The 18,876-nt window shown below is 39.0% G+C and overlaps 1 protein-coding gene across 1 annotated transcript; it reads right to left on the reverse strand.

The window, feature by feature from the left end:
- Nucleotides 1-1,028: 1,028 nt before the first annotated feature.
- On the reverse strand, nt 1,029-17,954 carry ATP5PO (ATP synthase peripheral stalk subunit OSCP). The gene is made up of 7 exons (XM_077118898.1): nt 17,826-17,954; nt 16,581-16,631; nt 15,444-15,554; nt 12,896-13,025; nt 4,535-4,647; nt 1,513-1,599; nt 1,029-1,212 (listed from the first exon to the last, which is right to left on the reverse strand). Exons 1-7 carry the CDS (start codon nt 17,859-17,861, stop codon nt 1,099-1,101), a joined length of 642 nt encoding a protein of 213 aa, XP_076975013.1. The 5' UTR covers nt 17,862-17,954; the 3' UTR covers nt 1,029-1,098.
- Between the last annotated feature and the right edge of the window lie 922 nt (nt 17,955-18,876).

An 18,876-nucleotide genomic window follows, 5' to 3' on the forward strand; every position in this document is an offset into this window, starting at 1 on the left:
GGGTCTTGATTAGTTTACTGGAATCCTTTAAAATAGGAAACATTTGGGAGAGAGCCAGAAATGACTCAGCCCACAGAAACTTCAGAGCCCACTGACAGAGATGCTGACACTTGGAGAACAGAGACACAGATATCTGAAGCCCAGCAGACATTGCCATGAGACGTTAAGCCAGAACCTGGAGAAAGCCAAGGGAAGCCAAGAGATGAAAGCCAGCCCTGCAGAAGCAAAGTGAGGAACCCCCACAAGAACAGAGGCTGAAGGCAACAGAGCCCAGAGCAAGGGACCAGCAGATGCCAGCCACATGACTTCCCAGCTGACAAGAGGTGTTCCTGACCCATTGGCCATCCTTGAATTAAGATATCTTTCCCTGGATGCCTTAGACTGTACATTTTTATAGGCTTAGAACTGTAAACTTGTAACTTATTAAATTCTCTTCATAAACACCATCCAATTCGGGTATACTGCATTTCAGTAGTCTGCAAAAACAGGCCTAAAACAAGTCAAAATGCACTGGACGTAGGTACATCAAACAGATGAACTACAGCCCTGTCTTAAAATACTTTTGGCACACCCAATATGGCTGGCTGATAGTGGCCCTTAAGGACACAGCCATGGGGGCAAAAGCAGCACAGTGCTATCGATGTCTGACAATCTTGGGCTCCAGGGGCTCAGAAGACCACTTTCATAGCTTGACTGCAGGTTGGGATCAACAGTTGAAGCTTCAAGATGATGACCTACCAGGTTCCCTGGTACCTTAACTCCACTTGCAGCTCAGCCCCTCCCCAGGCTCTGGGCTCTTAGAGGCCAAGGACAAGAGGCAAGAAAGCACTGAACGGTACCTGGCACTGGTGAGGGCTCAATAAATGTTAACTATTCTTCCCACTGGACACCAGCTTCCACAAATTCCTAAGAAGCATCTAACAAACCAATTTCTCCAACCAAAAGGGATTTCTAACTTTTAAGTGGGGAAATAGATAAAAATAAGGCTTCCTATATTTCTACTTTAAAAGACAGTAAACGTAACAGGATTTGATCAGGAAGCATTTTATTGTTGCTCCAAGTGTAAGAATTTTCACAGATGACAGAAAATCAACACTTTCAGAATATGTCCCGCATGGTCCTACTCAGTTTCTGAATCTTGGTTTTTGCAGACATATCAACATATTTCTCTCCAATACGAACAATCATTCCACCCATGATCGATGGATCAGTCTAGGAAAGAAAACAGGGTGGAAATGTGAAAACACACTGACATTATTTCACTAATTGAATGAACAGATGAAAAGTGCTTTGAAAAATTCTCAATGTGCTACATAAATGCAAATTATAATTACATGTAGAAAAAGGCTGACATGAAAATTGTGATTGGAATCAGATCATTTAAACTGAAAACAAATATAAAATTTGCATGACAGACAAATTAGTATATAATCACATTTACTTTTTCAAGATTACTTTTTATTACTCATTTAACCCGAGGGGACATACCACAAGTAAAAAAAAAAAACCTACCTTAATCTCCAATTTCAATACCTGGCCTTTACTTAAGAAGCTGTTCAGGACTGTCTTTAATTCAGAAAGAGTGGCTTCATCTAAAGGCTAAAAGAGACAAAGCCATCCTTTAAATCTAGATAAAGTAAAACAGAAACTTTCCATAGTAAAAGGAAAGGTAAACAATACCCCTGGAACACATCACCCAGACAGGCCTGTGAATCTCTGTTAACTATTTGGAGACTTGTTAGGGGTCCTATAACATTCACTCACATTCATCCTGGCTCTCTCAAAAGCAGCGCTCATTTACTGCCCACAAATGCTACTTCCTGTCCGTCTCCACTTGGTGGTAGTGGGAATAATTAAGAGAAAAACACACTGATGTTACACCACCTCCAGGTATAAGCCTACAATGCAGGAGAGGCAGGCTTCTCCTCTGTGCAGCCATCTCCATGGCTTTGAGGCTGCTATTTCCTTTGATGAAAAGCTGCAGCTGAACCTCGTTCCAGAACCTTTAAGTTTTCCTGGATTGCTCAACCATCTGTCTCACTATCCTGTCTAGGGTTGTGCTGAAGCTCTGCATGCCACTCTCAAGAGAGCTGGGCACTGCAAGCTTGCTCCTGCAGTTAGCACAGCCCTGTAACCTACCTGTGCAGAGTGAGCTCCCGGAAACGTCCAGACTGTACCCTCTCCACTCTGTCCCAACACTTATGCATGTTCAGGTGGTCAGGTGAGATAACCAAGAAGGGTGCTGAAGTGAAGGGCCTTTCACCTATCACAAATTCTACTCCCCTACCCCTCATCCAAGTGTCCAAAAGCAAGCACAAAATCTGTACATCTGGATAAAGATCTAAGAATGTTTTTTTGAGGGTAGTGATGGTCAAAGTCTATCAATGGCAATCAAAACACTATTTGCTTAGATGCTGAAACTAAGTACACACATACCATTCATGCAGATGTGTCCTGAGAGCTGGGCACTAGTTTGCGCTAGGCATTTTACCCACACTGTCTCCTTTCATCTGGACAACTATCTTGAGGAGGTGGTTATTTCCATGTTACATATGAGGAAACAGATTCAGTGTGGTTAAGAAACTCGCCCAAGGTCATACCAGTGAATGAGGACTACTGCTGATGTTTGAAATCAGTCTGTGCATCTCTAAAGCCTGTGTCCCTAATCATTAACCGAGGTATAATTTTTGTTTCAACAATAGAAAGCTATTTATCCAGGAGTTCCAACAGCAAAATTATTGGTAATCAATGGTCTTAAAACACTTGTACAATAAATATCCTTAAAAACTATCATGTCCTTTAGCCAAATACAGTATGGTCTCACTAATATGAACTAACGTAGATGAGTTAGTTAAAAACACAGGTTATCAGAGGGTAGAGATTGGGCATTTGGTGATGAAGAAGTACAGAATGTGCAACAGGACTGACTGTAAAGACTGAAATATGGATAACACAATACTATCTGATGGAAGCACAATAATATAAAAACACTGAATGAAGCTGAATGTGAGTTTGGTTGAGGGAGAAGGGCTAGGACTTTGGAATGCCTAGAGTGGACAATGATGGTGACTGAATGTACAAATATAAGAATGTTTTTGCATGAGAAAGAACAAATGAAGGTCAACATTGCAAGGTGTTGAAAATGGGATGGTATATAGGAAAAAATACAATCAATGCAAACTAGGGACTATACTTGACAGTAACACTGTAATATGCTGCCACTGAATGTAACAAAAGCAATATGCCAAAACTAAATGTCCATATGCAGGGGATATGGGGGAGGGGTTCTTTGTGGAAGAAAAGGAAAAGTTCTCATATAGACTGTTGTGGCGAAGGAATGGCTATGTGATTACACCAGGAACCATGTTCTTTTTTTACTTAGGATGGACTGTATGATGTGTGAATAAAACTGTTTAAAAATGAAAAAAACAAACAAAAAAAAAAACAAACAAAAATACCGTGTCCTTGTAATAGCTGAAGAATACCCTGCCCCAGAGCTTGACCATGGTGATGGTGAGACACCTGCCGTTGGATGCCTTTACCTGTGCCATACTATCCAGGATGAGCTGTGCAAGGCTCCCTATGGACTTTTGAGCACAGGGGGTCTCAGCTGGGCGTGGCCATGTTTTGGGGGTGCCAACTATCTGACACATGGTATTGAACCAAAAATAAGTGAATATGTTCTACATGCTAAAATGTCCTTTTAGAACTGCTTTTTTTTGAGACTTAAAATATCTTTTAATACTAAAATACTTTTCTAGATGAGGTTGAGTGCTGGGCATAAATTTACATACTCTAGGTAGACATTTATTTAAACTCCACAGACTGTTTTTCATTAGGGAGAAAATACATATTAAAGCCAAACATCAAAACTATTTCTGGGAAGGCAATGTTAATGTGTTTAAGGAACACTGTCTCAGGCTTGAGACAGTGAGACCTGTGTGCGAATCCTGGTCCCACTGTGTGATCTTGAGCAAGTTACTAACTTCCTTAGCTTCAGTCTCCTCATCTGCAATATAAAGATATTTACACATCTCCCTCATGTATCTGATAGTAAATAAAATAATGAATTATGAAGTACCCAGTGTATGACATGATTCAATAAATGACAGCTAATATTATAGCTCACGTAAGCAAGTCTAAAGGATCACAGGGCCTACCCCTTTCAACCTCCAAATAAAATGAAAGGTTAGAAATTCTAGTTTTGTAAATTACTTAACATGGTATGTGCAAACTAACTCAACCCTGTAATGGAACATAAACTGCTATTTTCTTCCACAATTTAATGTTCTTTAAACAAGGCTACAGTTCTTAAGAATAACCACTGGTTGTAGATGTACCAATCATACACACATTGGCCTTTCCAAAGTGGAGGTTCACAGAAGATAGTAGAAGAATGAAAATAATGTTTCCAAGGTGACCACAAGTCCCCTTTCCTTATTTCTTGATTTTAGCCTATTTTGCCCCCCTTTTTCCTGCAAAATGTGATACGTGTAATGTCAAGGCGATATTGCAGCGATAACTTGTTACTTACAGATGCAGTGGTAACTGTGCAAGGTACTTCTCCACGGTGTACACTCATTATGGTAGAAAAGGCAGAAATGACAGCTGGGGTATTGTTCAAGCGGCCATTTTCAGCAAGCAAATCTGGGAAAGTAAAGGTCTCTCAGTAATATGAATTTTACTTGAACAGGTTATTCATGATATATATTTATCCCCAGAGGAAACTTAGGTGTGTGGCCTTTAAAAGATATTTTCAATGTCCTTTAAGAATGCAAATAGAGGAGAGGAACCAGATGGCGGCTTAGTGAGGTGTGGGATTTAGTTTGTCCTTCAGAGCAGGTAGCAAATAGCCAGGAACAGTACAGAACAACTGCTGGGGCCATGTCAGTGACCTGACACATAGCATATCCCAGTCTGGACAAACTGGACAGGCTGTGAGCCCACCCAGAATTGGATTCTCAGGCTCCAAATGCCCCAGGCATGGGCAGAATTAAGCTTGTTTGAGAGCTTCTCTGGAAGCTGTGCCTTCCTCAGGAAAGGGGTGGAGCCCAGCTCAGGTGGAATCCCTGCCTCAAGGAATTCAAACCCCAGGGTCTGGAAAACTGAATTGATTAAAGCCAGCCTACAACCTCTCCTCTGTCTCAACCACGCCCCCAGCAGGGAGCGTCTGCCCAACCTTATGATGGTGGGCCCTGCAGGCAGAGAAGCACCACAGGACAGGAAAAACAGAGCAAGATATGAAAAACAGAGTCCAGAGGCTTCATAGGAAAGTCTTTCAACCTGCTGGGTCTTGCCCTCAGGGATAACTGACACAGGTGACTCTTTCCTCCTGAGAGGAGGCCAGTTTGGTCTGGGAAAAGCAACCTGGGGTCTATAATAATACCTAAGTAGACCCTCCTAAGGGGGAAAAAAAGGCACGATACAGGTTGGGCAAGAAACAAGAAAACAAGAACTGAAAAATTCTGATCTGTTAAACAAAAACCTAAGCTAGAGGTCTAGAATAAGCTGAACTGAATGTCAAAGAACAGACAGACAACAAAATCATCCAGCAAGAAGATCCTAGGTTAAAAAAAAGTAAAAACAATCTCCAGAATAAACTAATTAAGGAAATTAAATGCCTAGATGCCAACAAAAAATAACGAATAATACTAGGAAAACTGAAGATATGGCCCAGTGAAAGGAACAAACCAACAATTCAAATGAGATACAGAAATTGAAACAATCAATTCAGAATGTTTGAACAGACATGGAAAACCTCATCAAAAATCAAATCAATGAATTAAGGGAGGATATCAAGAAGGCAAGGCACGAACAAAAAGAAGAAATCAAAAGTCTGAAAAAACAAATCACAGAACTTATGGGAATGAAAGGCACAGTAGAAGAGATGAAAAAAAAACAACAGAAATCTACAATGTTAGATTTCAAGAGGCAGAAGATAGGATTAGTGAACTAGAGGATGGGACATCTGAAATCCAACATGCAAAAGAAAATATAGGGAAAAGAATGAAAAAATATGAGCAGGGACTCAGGGAATTGAATGACAACATGAAATGCATGAATATACGTGTTGTGGGTGTCCCAGAAGGAGAAGAGAAGGGAAAAGGAGGAAAAAAACTAATGGAGGAAATTATCACTGAAAATTTCCCACCTCTTATGAAAGACTTAAAATCACAGATACAAGAAGTGCAGCGTACCCCAAAGAGAACAGATACAAATAGATGTACTCCAAGACACTTACTAATCAGAATGTCAGATGTCAAAGAGAAAGACAGAATCTTGAAAGCAGCAAGAGAAAAACAATCCATCACATACAAGGGAAGCCCAATAAGACTATGCGTAGATTTCTCAGCAGAAATCATGGAGGCAAGAAGACAGTGGTATGATATATTTAAGGTACTAAAGGAGAAAAACTGTCGACCAAGAATTCTATATCCAGCAAAACTGTACTTCAAAAATGAGGGGGAAATTAAAACATTTTTAATGTTTAAAGACAAAAAAATCACTGAGAGAATTTGTGACCAAGAGATTGGCTCTACAGGAAATACTAAAGGGAACACTAGAGACAGATAGGAAAAGACAGGAGAGAGGGGTCTGGAGAAGAGTGTAAAAATGAAGACTACCAGTAAAGGTAAAAAGAATAAAAATTAGATATGATACATAAGATCCAAAAGGTGAAATGGTAGAAGAAAGTACTGCCCCTACAGTAATAACACTAAATTTTAATGGATTAACCCCCCCAATCAAAAGACACAGACTGGCAGAATGGATTAAAAAACAGGACCCATCTGTATGCTGTCTACAGGAGATGCGTATTAGACCCAAGGATAAACATAAGTTGAAAGTAAAAGGTTGGGAAAAGATATTTCATGTAAACAACAAAGAGAAAAGAGCAGCAGTAGCTATACTAATACTCAACGGAATAAACTTCAAATGTAAAACAATTAAAAGAGACAAAAGAAAGATACTATGTATTAATAAAAGGAACAATTCAACAAGAAGACATAACAATCATAAATATTTATGCACTGAGCCAGAGTGCTCCAAAATACATGAAGCAAACACTGAAAAGAGAAATAGACACATCTACCAAAACAGTTGGAGACTTCAATTCCCCACTCTCATCAATGGTCAGAACATCTAGACAGAGGATCAATAAAGAGACAGAGGACCAATAAAGAAACAGAGAATTTGAATAATAAAATAAATGAGCTAGACTTAACACACATTTATAGAACATTACACCCCACAACAGCAGGATACACCTTTTTCTCAAGTGCTAATGGATCATTCCCAATGATAGAACATACGCTGGGTCACAAAGCAAGTCTCAATAAATTTAAAAAGATTGAAATCATAAAAAACACTTTCTCAGATCATAAACGAATGAAGTTGGAACTCAATAATAGGCAGAGAGTCAGAAAATTCACAAATATATGGAGGCTCAACAACACATTTTTAAACAACGAGTGGGTCAAGGAAGAAATTACGAGAGAAATCAGTAAATATATTGAGGCAAATGAAAATGAAAACACAACATATCAAAATTTATGGGATGCAGCAAAGGCAGTGCTAGGAGGGAAATTTATTGCCTTAAATGCCTATATCAAAAAGAAGAAAGAGCAAAAATGGAGGAATTAACTGTCCACTTGGAAAAACTAGTGAAAGAGCAGCAAACTAACACTAAAGCAAGCAAAAAGAAAGAAATAACGAAGATTAGAGCAGAAACAAAGGAAACTGGGAACAGGAAAACAGTCGAGAAAATCAACAAAACAAGAAGTTGGTTCTATGAGAAAAATCAGTAAGACTGATGGACCTTTAGCGAGGTTGACAAAAAGAAGAGAGAAGCAAATAAATGAAATCAGAAATGGAAGAGGAGACATAACCACTGACCCTGCAGAAATAAAGGAGGTAATGAGAGGATATTATGAACAACTTTATGTTAATAAACTTGACATGTAGATGAAATGGACAACTTCCTAGAAAGGCATGAACAACCAACTTTGACTTGAGAAGAAATAGACGACCTCAACAAACCAATCAAAGTAAAGAAACTGAATCAGTCATTAAGAAGCTCCCAAAACAGAAAAATCCAGGACCAGACGGCTTCACATGTGAATTCTACCAAACATTCAAGAAAGAATTAGTACCAATTCTGCTCAAACTCTTCAAAAAAATTGAAGAGACGGGAATACTACCTAATTCATTCTATGAAGCCAACATCACCCTCATACCAAAACCTGACAAAGATATTATAAGAAAACTACAAACCAATCTCTCTAAAGAATATAGATGCAAAAATCCTAAATAGAATCTTTGCAAATCAAATCCAGCACCACATTAAAAGAATTACACACCATGACCAAATTGGATTCATCCCAGGTATGCAAGAATGGTTCAACATAAGAAAATCAATTAATGTAATACACCATATAAACAAATCAAGGCAGAAACCCCACATGATCATCTCAACTGATGCAGAAAAGGCATCTGACAAAATTCAACATCCTGTTGAAAACATTTCAAGGGATAGGAATAGAAGGGAACTTCCTCAACATGATAAAGGGAATATATGAAAGCCCCACAGCTAACATCACCCTTAATGGGGAAAAACTGAAAACTTTCCCCCTAAATCAGGAATGAGACAAGGATGTCCACCATCACCATTGTTATTCAACATTGTGTTGGAAGTTCTAACCAGAGCAATCAGACAGGAAAAAGAAATACAAGACATTAATATTGGAAAGGAAGAAGTAAAACTCTCACTGTTTGCAAATGATATGATACCATATGTCGAAAACCTTGAATAATCCCCAGCAAAACTACTAGAGCTAATAAATGAGTATAGCAAGGTGGCAGGTTACAAGAGCAACATCTAAAAATCTGTACTGTTTCTATACACTAGTAATGAACAATCTGAGGGGGAAATCCAGACAAAAATTCCATTTACATTTGCAACCAAAAGAATAAAATATTTAGGAATAAATTTAACTAAGGATACAAAAGACCTATACAAAGAAAACTACAAGAAATTGCTAAAAGAAATCACAGAAGATCTAAATAAATGGAAGGGGATACTGTGTTCATGGATTAGAAGATTAAATACAGTTAAGATGTCAATTCTGCCTAAATTGATTAACAGATTCAATGCAACACCAATTAAAATCCCAAAAACTTACTTTTCAGAAATAGAAAAACCAATAACCAAATTTATCTAGAAGGGCAGGGTGTCCCAAATAGCTAAAAACATCCTAAGAAAGAAAAATTAAGTCGGAAATCTCACACTACCTGAGTTTAAGAGGTATTACGAGGGCCACGGTGGCTCAGTAGGCAACAATGCTTTTTTTTTGCCTGTGATGCCAGAGAACCCGGGTTCGATTCCCGGTGCTTGCCCATGTAAAAAAATAAAAAGAGGTATTACGAGGCTATAGTGGTCAAAATAGCATGTTACTGGCATAAAGATAGATATACTGACCAATGGAATCAAATAGAGTGTTCAGATACAGACCCTCTCATCTACGCACAATTGATCTTTGATAAGGCACTCAAGCCAACTCACCTGGGACAGAACAGTCTCTTCAATAAATGGTGCCTAGAGAACTGGATATCCACATGCAAAAGAATGAAAGAAGATCCATACCTCACACCCTATACAAAAATTAACTCAAAATGCATCAAAGACCTAGACATTAGATCTAAGACCATAAAAGTTTTGGAAGAAAATGTAGGGAAACATCCTATAAATCTTACAAGAGAAGGCGGTTTCCTAGATCTTATACCCAAAGCACGAGCATTGAAGAAATAAATAAATAAATGTGCAATCCTCAAAATTAAACACTTTTGTGCATAAAGGAACTTTGTCAAGAAAGTAAAAATTAAAAAAAAAAAGAAGAAGAAAGTAAAAAGACAGCCTACACAGTGGGAGACAATATTTGGAAACAACATATCAGATAAACAACCAAAAGACAAACAATCCAATTACAAAATGAGCAAAAGACATGAACAGACATTTCTCAGAAGAGGAAACACACAAATGGCCAAAAGGCACATGAAAAGATGCTCAACTTCCCTGGCTATTAGGGAAATACAAATCAAAACCACAAACAGATATCATTTGACACCCACCAGGATGGCCATTATCAATAAAACAGAAAACAACAAGTGCTGGAGAGGATATGGAGAAAGAGGCACACTTATCCACTGCTGGTGGAAATGTCAAATGGTACAACTGTTGCAGAAGACAGTCTGGTGGTTCCTCAGGAAGCTAAGTATAGAATTGCCATATGATCTGGCAATACTATTGCTAGGTATCTATTCAGAGGACATGAGGGCAAGGGCACAAACAGACATTTGCATATCAATGTTTATAGCAGCATTATTTACAACTGCCAAGAGATGGAGACAGCCAAAATGTCCATCAACAGATGAGTAGCTAAACAAGCTGTGGTATATACATACAATGGAATATTATGCAGCTGTAAGACAGAATAAAGTTATGAAGTACCTAACAACATGGATGGACCCTGAGGACATTATGCTGAGTGAGATGAGTCAGAAACAAAAAGACAAATACTGTATGGTCTCACTGATATGAGCTACATTAGTGAATGAAATTGGGGAATTTCAGCTAAGAACAGAAACCATCAGGAGATAGAAATAGGGTAGATATTGGATAATTGGAGCTGAAGGGATACAGATTGTACAACAGGACTGACTGCAAAAATTCAGAAATGGATAGCACAACACTATCTAACTGTTAACACAATAATGTTAGCACATTGAATGAAGCTGAATGTGAGAATGATGCAGGGAGGAGGGTTGGGGGCACAAATGAAATCAGAAGGAAAGATAGATGTTAAAAGACTGAGATGGCATAATCTAGGAATGCCTAGAGTGTACAATGATAGTAACTAAATGTACAAATTTAAAAATGTTTTTGCATGAACATGCAGTTGTTCTTTTGCAAGAACAAAGGAACGTCAATATTGCAGGGTATTGAAAACAGATGTTAACTCAGATTTTAAAACCTTATGTGTGAGACTAGAGCAAAAATGTTTATTTGGTACAAAATTTATATTCTGACTAGTGCATTTCCTAATATAACTCATGTGGACATGAATACCACAAGTACATGCAACCATGAGTAGGGCGTGAGATTTTGTAGGTTTGTCCAGAGTGATGCCCCACTAAGTCCCACAGTGATTTGAACAGGGGAAAAAAAAGTATATGCTAAGTCCCCTTGGGGGAATAGTGAGGAAAGGGAAAAATTCCACTTTTCCATGTGGAGAATTTCTGATTTTCTCACAAGCAGTGGGGACAATCAAAGAAACAGGCTGAGCCCCCTATCTTGGGGTTTGCTCATATGAAACTTATCCCCTCAAAGGACAGGCTAAGCCTACTTAAAATCAGGCCTAAGAATCCCCCTAGAGAACCTCTTTTGTTGCTCAGATGTGGCCTCTCTCTCTCAGCCATCACAACAAACAAACTCACTGCCCTCCCCCTCTCTACGTGGGACATGACTCCCAGGGGTGTAAACCTTCCTGGCAACGTGGGACAGAGATCCTGGAATGAGCTGGGGATTGAGAAAACCTTCTTGACCAAAAGGGGGAAGAGAGAAATGAGACATGATAAAGTGTTAATGGCTGAGATTTCAAACGGAGTTGAGAGGTTATTCTGGAGGTTATTCTTAGGCATATAGATATCACCTTTTTAGTTAAAGTATATTGGAGAGGCTAGAGGGAAGTGCCTGAAAATGTAGAGCTGTGGTCCAGTAGCCATGTTTCTCGAAGACGATTGTATAATGATAAAGCTTTTGCAATGTGACTGTGTGACTGTGAAAACCTTGTGTCTGATGCTCCTTTCATCTACAGTATGGGCAGATGAGTAAAACATATGGATTAAAAATAAATAATTAATAGGGGGAAATGTTAAAATAAATTTAGTAGACTGAAATGCTAGTGATTAATGAAAGGGAGTGGTAAGGGATATAGAAAAAAATAGGGGAAACAAAGGCTAAAATATATTCGCTAGATGGAAATGCTAGTAGTCAATGAGAGGCAGGGGTAGAGGGTATGGTATGGATGAGTTTTTTTTTACTTTTCTCTTTTTACTTCTTTTTCTGAATTGATGCAAATGTTCTAAGAAATTATCATGGTGATGAATATACAACTATGTGATGATATTGTGAATTACTGATTATATACCAAGACTGCAATGATCATATAGTAAGAATGTTCGTGTTTGTATGCATGCTTAAAAAAAATAAAAAATTATTAAAAAAAAATGCGAATAGAGCAGATACCACTTATTTAAAAAACATATCCAATGCCAAAAAAAGTGCACTGACGAGCATTTAAACTAGTAAAGGGGGCACACATATCTACGCACTTTTACTGAGCTTGCAATCTAATTCTCATATTTATGTCAGAGATTCCCAAATTAACACCCTGTCCATATCCATAGACGATGACACGAGTACACTTTCTTTGGAACTTGTATTTTGTGTTGTCCATGGGGACTGGAAAAGCAACCCAAACGTGCCTGTTTGTGTATACAACCAAAGAATAGACATATCTTTAAGGACAGAGAAACCACCATTGGCCACCAATCACTTTCTTAGTATGAATCCCCTGGGTCTCCTACATGGGACTGTAGGATCAGATACTCTTAACTCTTGATACCCTTTAGACAGATTTCCTTACACTTTCCTGTGCAAACATATACTTGGGGAACTAGTTAAGATGCAGATTCTGATTTAGCAAGTTAGGGTTAGTCTGGGGTGAGTCCTGAAATTCATTCCCACAAGCTACCAAGTGATACTGATGCTATCGGTCCTTGGACCACATTTTGAGGTGCAAAGCTATGAGGCTTCAAATGAAAAAGTTCTAATACTTACTGATCAGATTGGAGGTGAGGGGAGAAAATCTCTCTTTTGCTGTGATGTCATTTAGGCTTTTCACTTTAACAGATCGCTTTACATAGGGATTCAGAATAGAAGCAGCCACTTTAGGTTCCTTCAGAAGTTGCTAAAAGTACCAAAAAAATCACTTAACTCTAGAGCACCAACCACCACAGCTACTATACACATTTCTTCTCATGAATTAAATTAGCACTCTTGAAGCATATATGAAGAAAAGTTTTTTCTTTTAAATCAAATAACCTTTGCCTTTAAGAATTCACTGCACCATGATTTTATACAAGAAAAAAATGACGGGTTTTTTTGGTGGGGAGGGGGACCTTAAACACATTAAAAGAAACAAAACATGTTATGAGGTTTCTGAAATTTATTTTTGCTGTTCAAGAGAGCTTTTAGAAAACAAAGCAGCCAAATGATTCAATCAACCCACATTTTAAAGCACTTTAATCTGAGTCACACTGTAGCTTTTCACACACTAAGGGGATACTATCCTAGTGGAGACCTAAAAAAGATGCTTACTGCCAAGATGGCGCCCTCTGCCATTCCCTTGAAGACGGACCTCTCTGCCCCTGTTAAGCCTGATTCTGTTCTGCTTCATACGTGCTCTGGGATAATCAACCCAGAGCAGAGAGGCACCTGTGGTGCTTCCAGTACAGCCTCAGTGCATTCGGGTCAAGAGTGGACAAAAAATGGGAGTAAAGATACCTTGGGAGAGGCTGCTTTGTTTCCATTTCGTTAAATCACCAACGTTTGGATTCAGTGACCTCATGCAACTTAGGATACCTTGCTCCCACTAGTATCAGGCTGGAGTGCCAGTTCTACCAACCAATGACTGTTTCCTGCTGGGTACCTTTCAGTTGTACACCTGTATCATCCTTTCAATTACTTGGCCAGCACTTTTAATCAGGCTTCTGACCAGAATCTGAACCATCTCTGATCCATGTCAATAAGAAACAGGCTGCTTGTCGTATACTGCCAACTCACGCTAAAATTTCCGTTTGAATGGACCCAAAGAAATGACATTTTTCAATAAAATTGCAGGATTTATTCAGATGGCAAGCATTCCGGTAGTTAGGTTAAGCAGTTTTTCATGTTTCTTAGCTATCTGTGCTGCATAGTTCACCGTTAGTTAATGTAACACCTTCGTAGAAGTCAGACTTTCCTCTCAATGCCCCCCAAATACTAGTTTTCATTACACAAAGTGTCTTAACGTAACTGCCTCCTTCCTATTTCTCCAAGTCTTATCTGGAGAAATTTTACCAGGTTTCAGTAAAATTCTATCTTCATGTACACAAGTGAAGCCATTCTCATCTGAGTGCAACCATTCGGGTTTATTGGGCATAACTGACAAGTAATGGGCAGTAACCAAGACATCCAAAAATGTGTGAGATTCTTGGCCACTCTTGCTAGCCCGTCCCTGAAGTGATGCCAACCACAGGCCTATAAGGCTCATAAGGGTTTACAGAATCAGTGCATACTTTGTGCATTACCTACAGAGTTGACAAAATAAAGGGAGGACTATAGAAGCGAAGTATTGTTAGAATAAAAGTTTGAATAAATGCCCAAAACAAGAAATGAACAAACAATAAGCACTGTCCTATACAACCAGCCTGTGAGTTGTTTTTATTTTCCCAAATAGAAAGATTAAAAAATCTTTAAAACTATGTAGATTAAAAATACAAGGAGTTCTTAAAATACAAAATCAAAAGGAGTAAAACCTTCTCTGAAGAGCACATATACTAGATTGTGTCTCCTTCACCTTCCTTTATGTAGAACTTATTGTAGAAGGTAGAAAGAAAGCGGGAAGCAACAAAATGTACAGAAACTTGTTAACCAGCCAAGTCAATGAAAATTAATGTGGTGATTACGCTGTTTAAGTCACATTGTAGGCTTCTGTTACTTCAGTTTATTTACTCTTCTTTTCATGGGGAAAAAAAAGTAAAAACAAACAAACTTCCTCTATAACCTCATAGTATTTCTTCAACACCTCTCTATTATCATGATGAGGGTCATAAACTTTTACTAATTTTGGTGCCCAACAGGCTTTTCAGTCACTTCCCCCTCACATCGTGGGAACTCCACCATCACCACAACCAAAAGGCTTTGTAAAAAAAATAATAATAATAATTTCCAATAAAGCAAATCATAATAATCTAAAGACTATTTTTGGTAATACTTGGAACACAAGGAGAGGTTTTCAAAGACAACTTTTAAATTTGCTTCTGAAACACCAATTTTTCAATTTTCGTTTATATTTGTATCTCTTGGCTTACCCCTAAATCTTGGTTCCCAATATTAGTATCTTTATAAGCATCTGTTTGTTCTTATAATATATACAAACAACAGTTTTAGAATAGTAACATTTAACCAATATCATTATTATTAACTTGTTTACAGAAAATATTTTAAGGTTTTTTCTTGGCACTTCCTCTCTTAGGGTATTCCTCACTACAGATGCAGTTAAATAACTGAAGGGAAAAACATACAAATGGGATTTTAATAAGTAATAAATGAGAAAACTACTTACTGCAACTCTTGACAACTCCTTTTCTACTTGTTCCAGCTTATTCTGTTTAGATGCAGCAGAATAAAGAGCAGTGGCATAGCGACCTTCAATACCATATATTTGAACAGGTGGCTTTAAAAAAAAGGGTGGGGTAGAGGAAGAAAAATAAAGGAAAACCAGATAAGACAATATTATACTGCCAAGTAAAAGAATTAGAAGTTTAAAATTTTTACAGTACATCTTTTAGAATAAAACCATGTAAATATGTTATCAAAAAGCTGCCCTAAATGGCAGTTCTCAGACAAATCAGGGATATTTCCTCAGTCAGGTCACTCCATCTTTGAGCCTCTAATTCCTCATCTCTAAAATAAGAAGCTTAGATGACACAGTGTATCAAGTCCTCCCAGCTTTAATTTTCTATAGTTCAATCACTAACTTTGAGAGGAGCTTTTACTTCCTTTGAACTCAACTGCTAAATGGTTCTAAGTATGGGAGGTTTTCAATATTGACAGAAGGCAGTTTTGAACATGCTAGATCCAGGAAAACAGGTGATGATGTTTGAAATATATAAAAATTTACTTTTATTCATCTAACAGTACTATTACAAATTTTCCCTTAAGGAGCTTCCCCATCAATGTTCAGTTCAATGAAGACTTTGGCAATTTATTCAGTGCCTGAGGTTTGACTGATTTTCCACAATCAACTACAGGCCTTTTCTATACGCTACTATCAATGCATATTGATGCTGTATATGCTTAGTGGTGCTGAACAGTTGCAGTGGAAAAAGCTTAGGTTTTGAGTAAAAAAGAGTACTAGCACTGGCTCTAAGACCAATCTGAGTTACCCTGGGTAGGATTTCCCAGAGCCTCAGCTTCCCCTTTTGTAAACTGGGAACAGCCACGACTTGCTATCTTTTCTGAGAACTACTTAAGATCTCGTATTTAAAGGTTATATACCATCTGCGCACAGGAGGCCCCCAACACTACTTCTTTCCTCACCCCCTGCACCACATCCCACATTTTGGGAACTGAAACCAGGCAGAAAAGGTTTCAAGAGTTACTATACAAACAACTCACCCAAAGCTATACTGCTGTTTGACTCATTTTTATCTGCAAGGAATATGTTAATAAAATTACAAAAGAATACACAGTGACATACCCTCACAAGCTTGGCAAGCGGCCTGACCACGGATGTACTGAAGCACCGCACCTTTAAAAAGGAAAATACATCAAACAAGATTACTTGAACGATTTCTGTCTTTAACTGTCAATAAGCAAGTTCTAAATGTGACTTTCAAATGATTCGTTTATGTTTCTTCCTACCATCACATACGTTACAGGAGCTGAGCTGCTCTTTATGACCCGGGAGTAAATTTCCCCACTGACAATCATCCCAAGTGGTATTGGAAATCACCTTCTTACTAACTTTCTAGTTTGCCAATAAGCGGCTGAAGCTAGAACACCAGGTATCATAGAGAAAATACTAATTTTGACGAGCTGTATGTTTCAAAAAACTTTTTAAATGATTCCATTATTTATTTTACCACCCTCTATACTGGATTTTAATAAAACTGGGAGAATTCTAGTCATGATATAGAGGAGTTGCACTTCTTAGGAATCCAAATGACATCTGAAAATAAGGTTAATACTTTGAGTATGACGAGCTAAATTTAATCTGAAAACAGACCCTAGTTCTGAAAGAACTTGTTTTCAAGGTCAGAGTTGGGATCTACTTTAAAAAGCATTTGCAAGGGCACGGGTCACCTTCAAATACTTACAGCTATGCAGTGTACTTTATTAAAACCGGCTTTGAGGATTAAAAGACTTTTGTAACGCTTAAGAAAAAATTATTTAATATGTTATGACACCTAAAACATCACTGTGAGAAATTCTATAAAGACCACGCATTCCGCGTCCCCTCAATCTTCTGTGTAGTTCTGTGGGTTCGGATCTCTGCTTGACCACTTATTAACTGAACAAAAAGGACAAGTCAGCTAAACTTTTCTGTCTCGTTTTCTTTAAAAAAATGTGACATGTTTTACAGATATTTCTTAGCATGACTACTGACTCCTGACAGATCGCATCACAATAGCAAAGGAAAATGATAATGTAGGGGGTGGGCTGTGCCCTCTTCTCGGAATCTAGGGAAGCCCAGCCTTCTCTCCTGCGCCCCTCAAACTAGCTCGGAGGACGCCAAATTCTCGGCACGCGCAGCCCGGTGCCCACTACCCCGCAGGCTTCTTGGGGGAAAGCAGGGGACAAGAGCCGCCTCGCACCGCCCCTACGCGCTGAGCCCAGCGACCAAACTTTCCCAGCCGTAACCTTGCACCCCGGCGCTGGGGATCTGGTACTGGTCTCCCGGGAGGGTTTCTCCTGCTGGCTTGCAGGACCACTGTTCTCTCACCTGCCGGGACAGGCCGGACATTCCTGGGGCGGCCATCTTTTCCCGGGCAGCTGTAGGTCAAGCCAGAGACGGAAGAAGGAGGGACGCGAGGGCGCACGCGCGCGCCGGCGCAAGGGCTGGGCCCACTGGGAAATGTAGGCTCAGGTGGTCAAGCCGCATGTGCAATGTCCTCCCTGACGCCGGGAGTTGTAGTCTTCGGAAGAGGATGTAAAGGGCCGCATCCTGGAGCTGGGGCTAGCGGGCTTGGGTAGTACCTTTAAATAAAATCCTTGAGTTATTTAAGCGGTCCGTACTGGAGAATGGTTTTACTGTTCCTAATGCTTAAATTTTCATGTGGATAAATATGGTTGCATTTCTCCCCATTCCACATTAATCACTAGCATCATTAATATCTTTCTCCTTCCTTCTTGCCACTGTTGCTGTAAAAACAACAAATAAAAAACCGAGCCTTGCAGCTCTAGAAGCGGTCGCTTCATCCCCTGGCACCTAGGCCTCTACTGCTCTCTGCTTTCTCCTTCCCCATCTCACTTGGGTATAGCCCTGAGCGTTGCTTTGCGAGGACGTGTGAGCTTCTGGTGCTTAAATTCGTGATTCTGGGTGATTATCCGAGAATCCAACCTAAAATAGAACAGGAGTTTGAGCAAATGTGACATCGAACCCCACACTAGCCTTGGCTAGTTTCTCTGCATTCACAAAACAAAATATCTTTAACCCATTGCCCTTTAAATGGAATGTACTCCAATTTTCCCTTCCATAGAGACGAGAATTGGCCGGCAAGTCTCTGGATTCCCAGGACGTAATAATTGGGTCCTGTGATCAATTAAAATTTTTTTCCTGCTTATTTCTATGATAGGAACACAGAGTAATTCATTAATGTACGCTTTATAGAGCGCAATTTCACATTGTTACAGAAAATTTGTAAAAATGAAGAAAAGTAGAAGCAATAGAATTGCCCTCTTTTCTCCCCCTGGTCCTTAGAGATACCCATTGTCACTATTTTAGTGAATTGCCTCCCAGTATTTCTTGGGCAGTATTGCACAGTACCCATTAT

This window comes from Tamandua tetradactyla, chromosome 10 (assembly GCF_023851605.1).
Source record: "Tamandua tetradactyla isolate mTamTet1 chromosome 10, mTamTet1.pri, whole genome shotgun sequence".
Taxonomy (NCBI): domain Eukaryota; kingdom Metazoa; phylum Chordata; class Mammalia; order Pilosa; family Myrmecophagidae; genus Tamandua; species Tamandua tetradactyla.

What these genes read in the sequence shown, in the direction of transcription:
- ATP5PO (XM_077118898.1), bottom strand. Translation starts at nt 17,861, where the DNA reads ATGGCCGCCCCAGGAATGTCCGGCCTGTCCCGGCAG. An exon ending in GCACAGTTACCACTGCATCT is followed by an intron (nt 1,600 to 4,534) that starts GTAAGTAACAAG and finishes TGTCTCTTTTAG; the next exon opens with CCTTTAGATGAAGCCACTCT. An exon ending in TATTGAAATTGGAGATTAAG is followed by an intron (nt 1,213 to 1,512) that starts GTAGGTTTTTTT and finishes TTTCTTTCCTAG; the next exon opens with ACTGATCCATCGATCATGGG.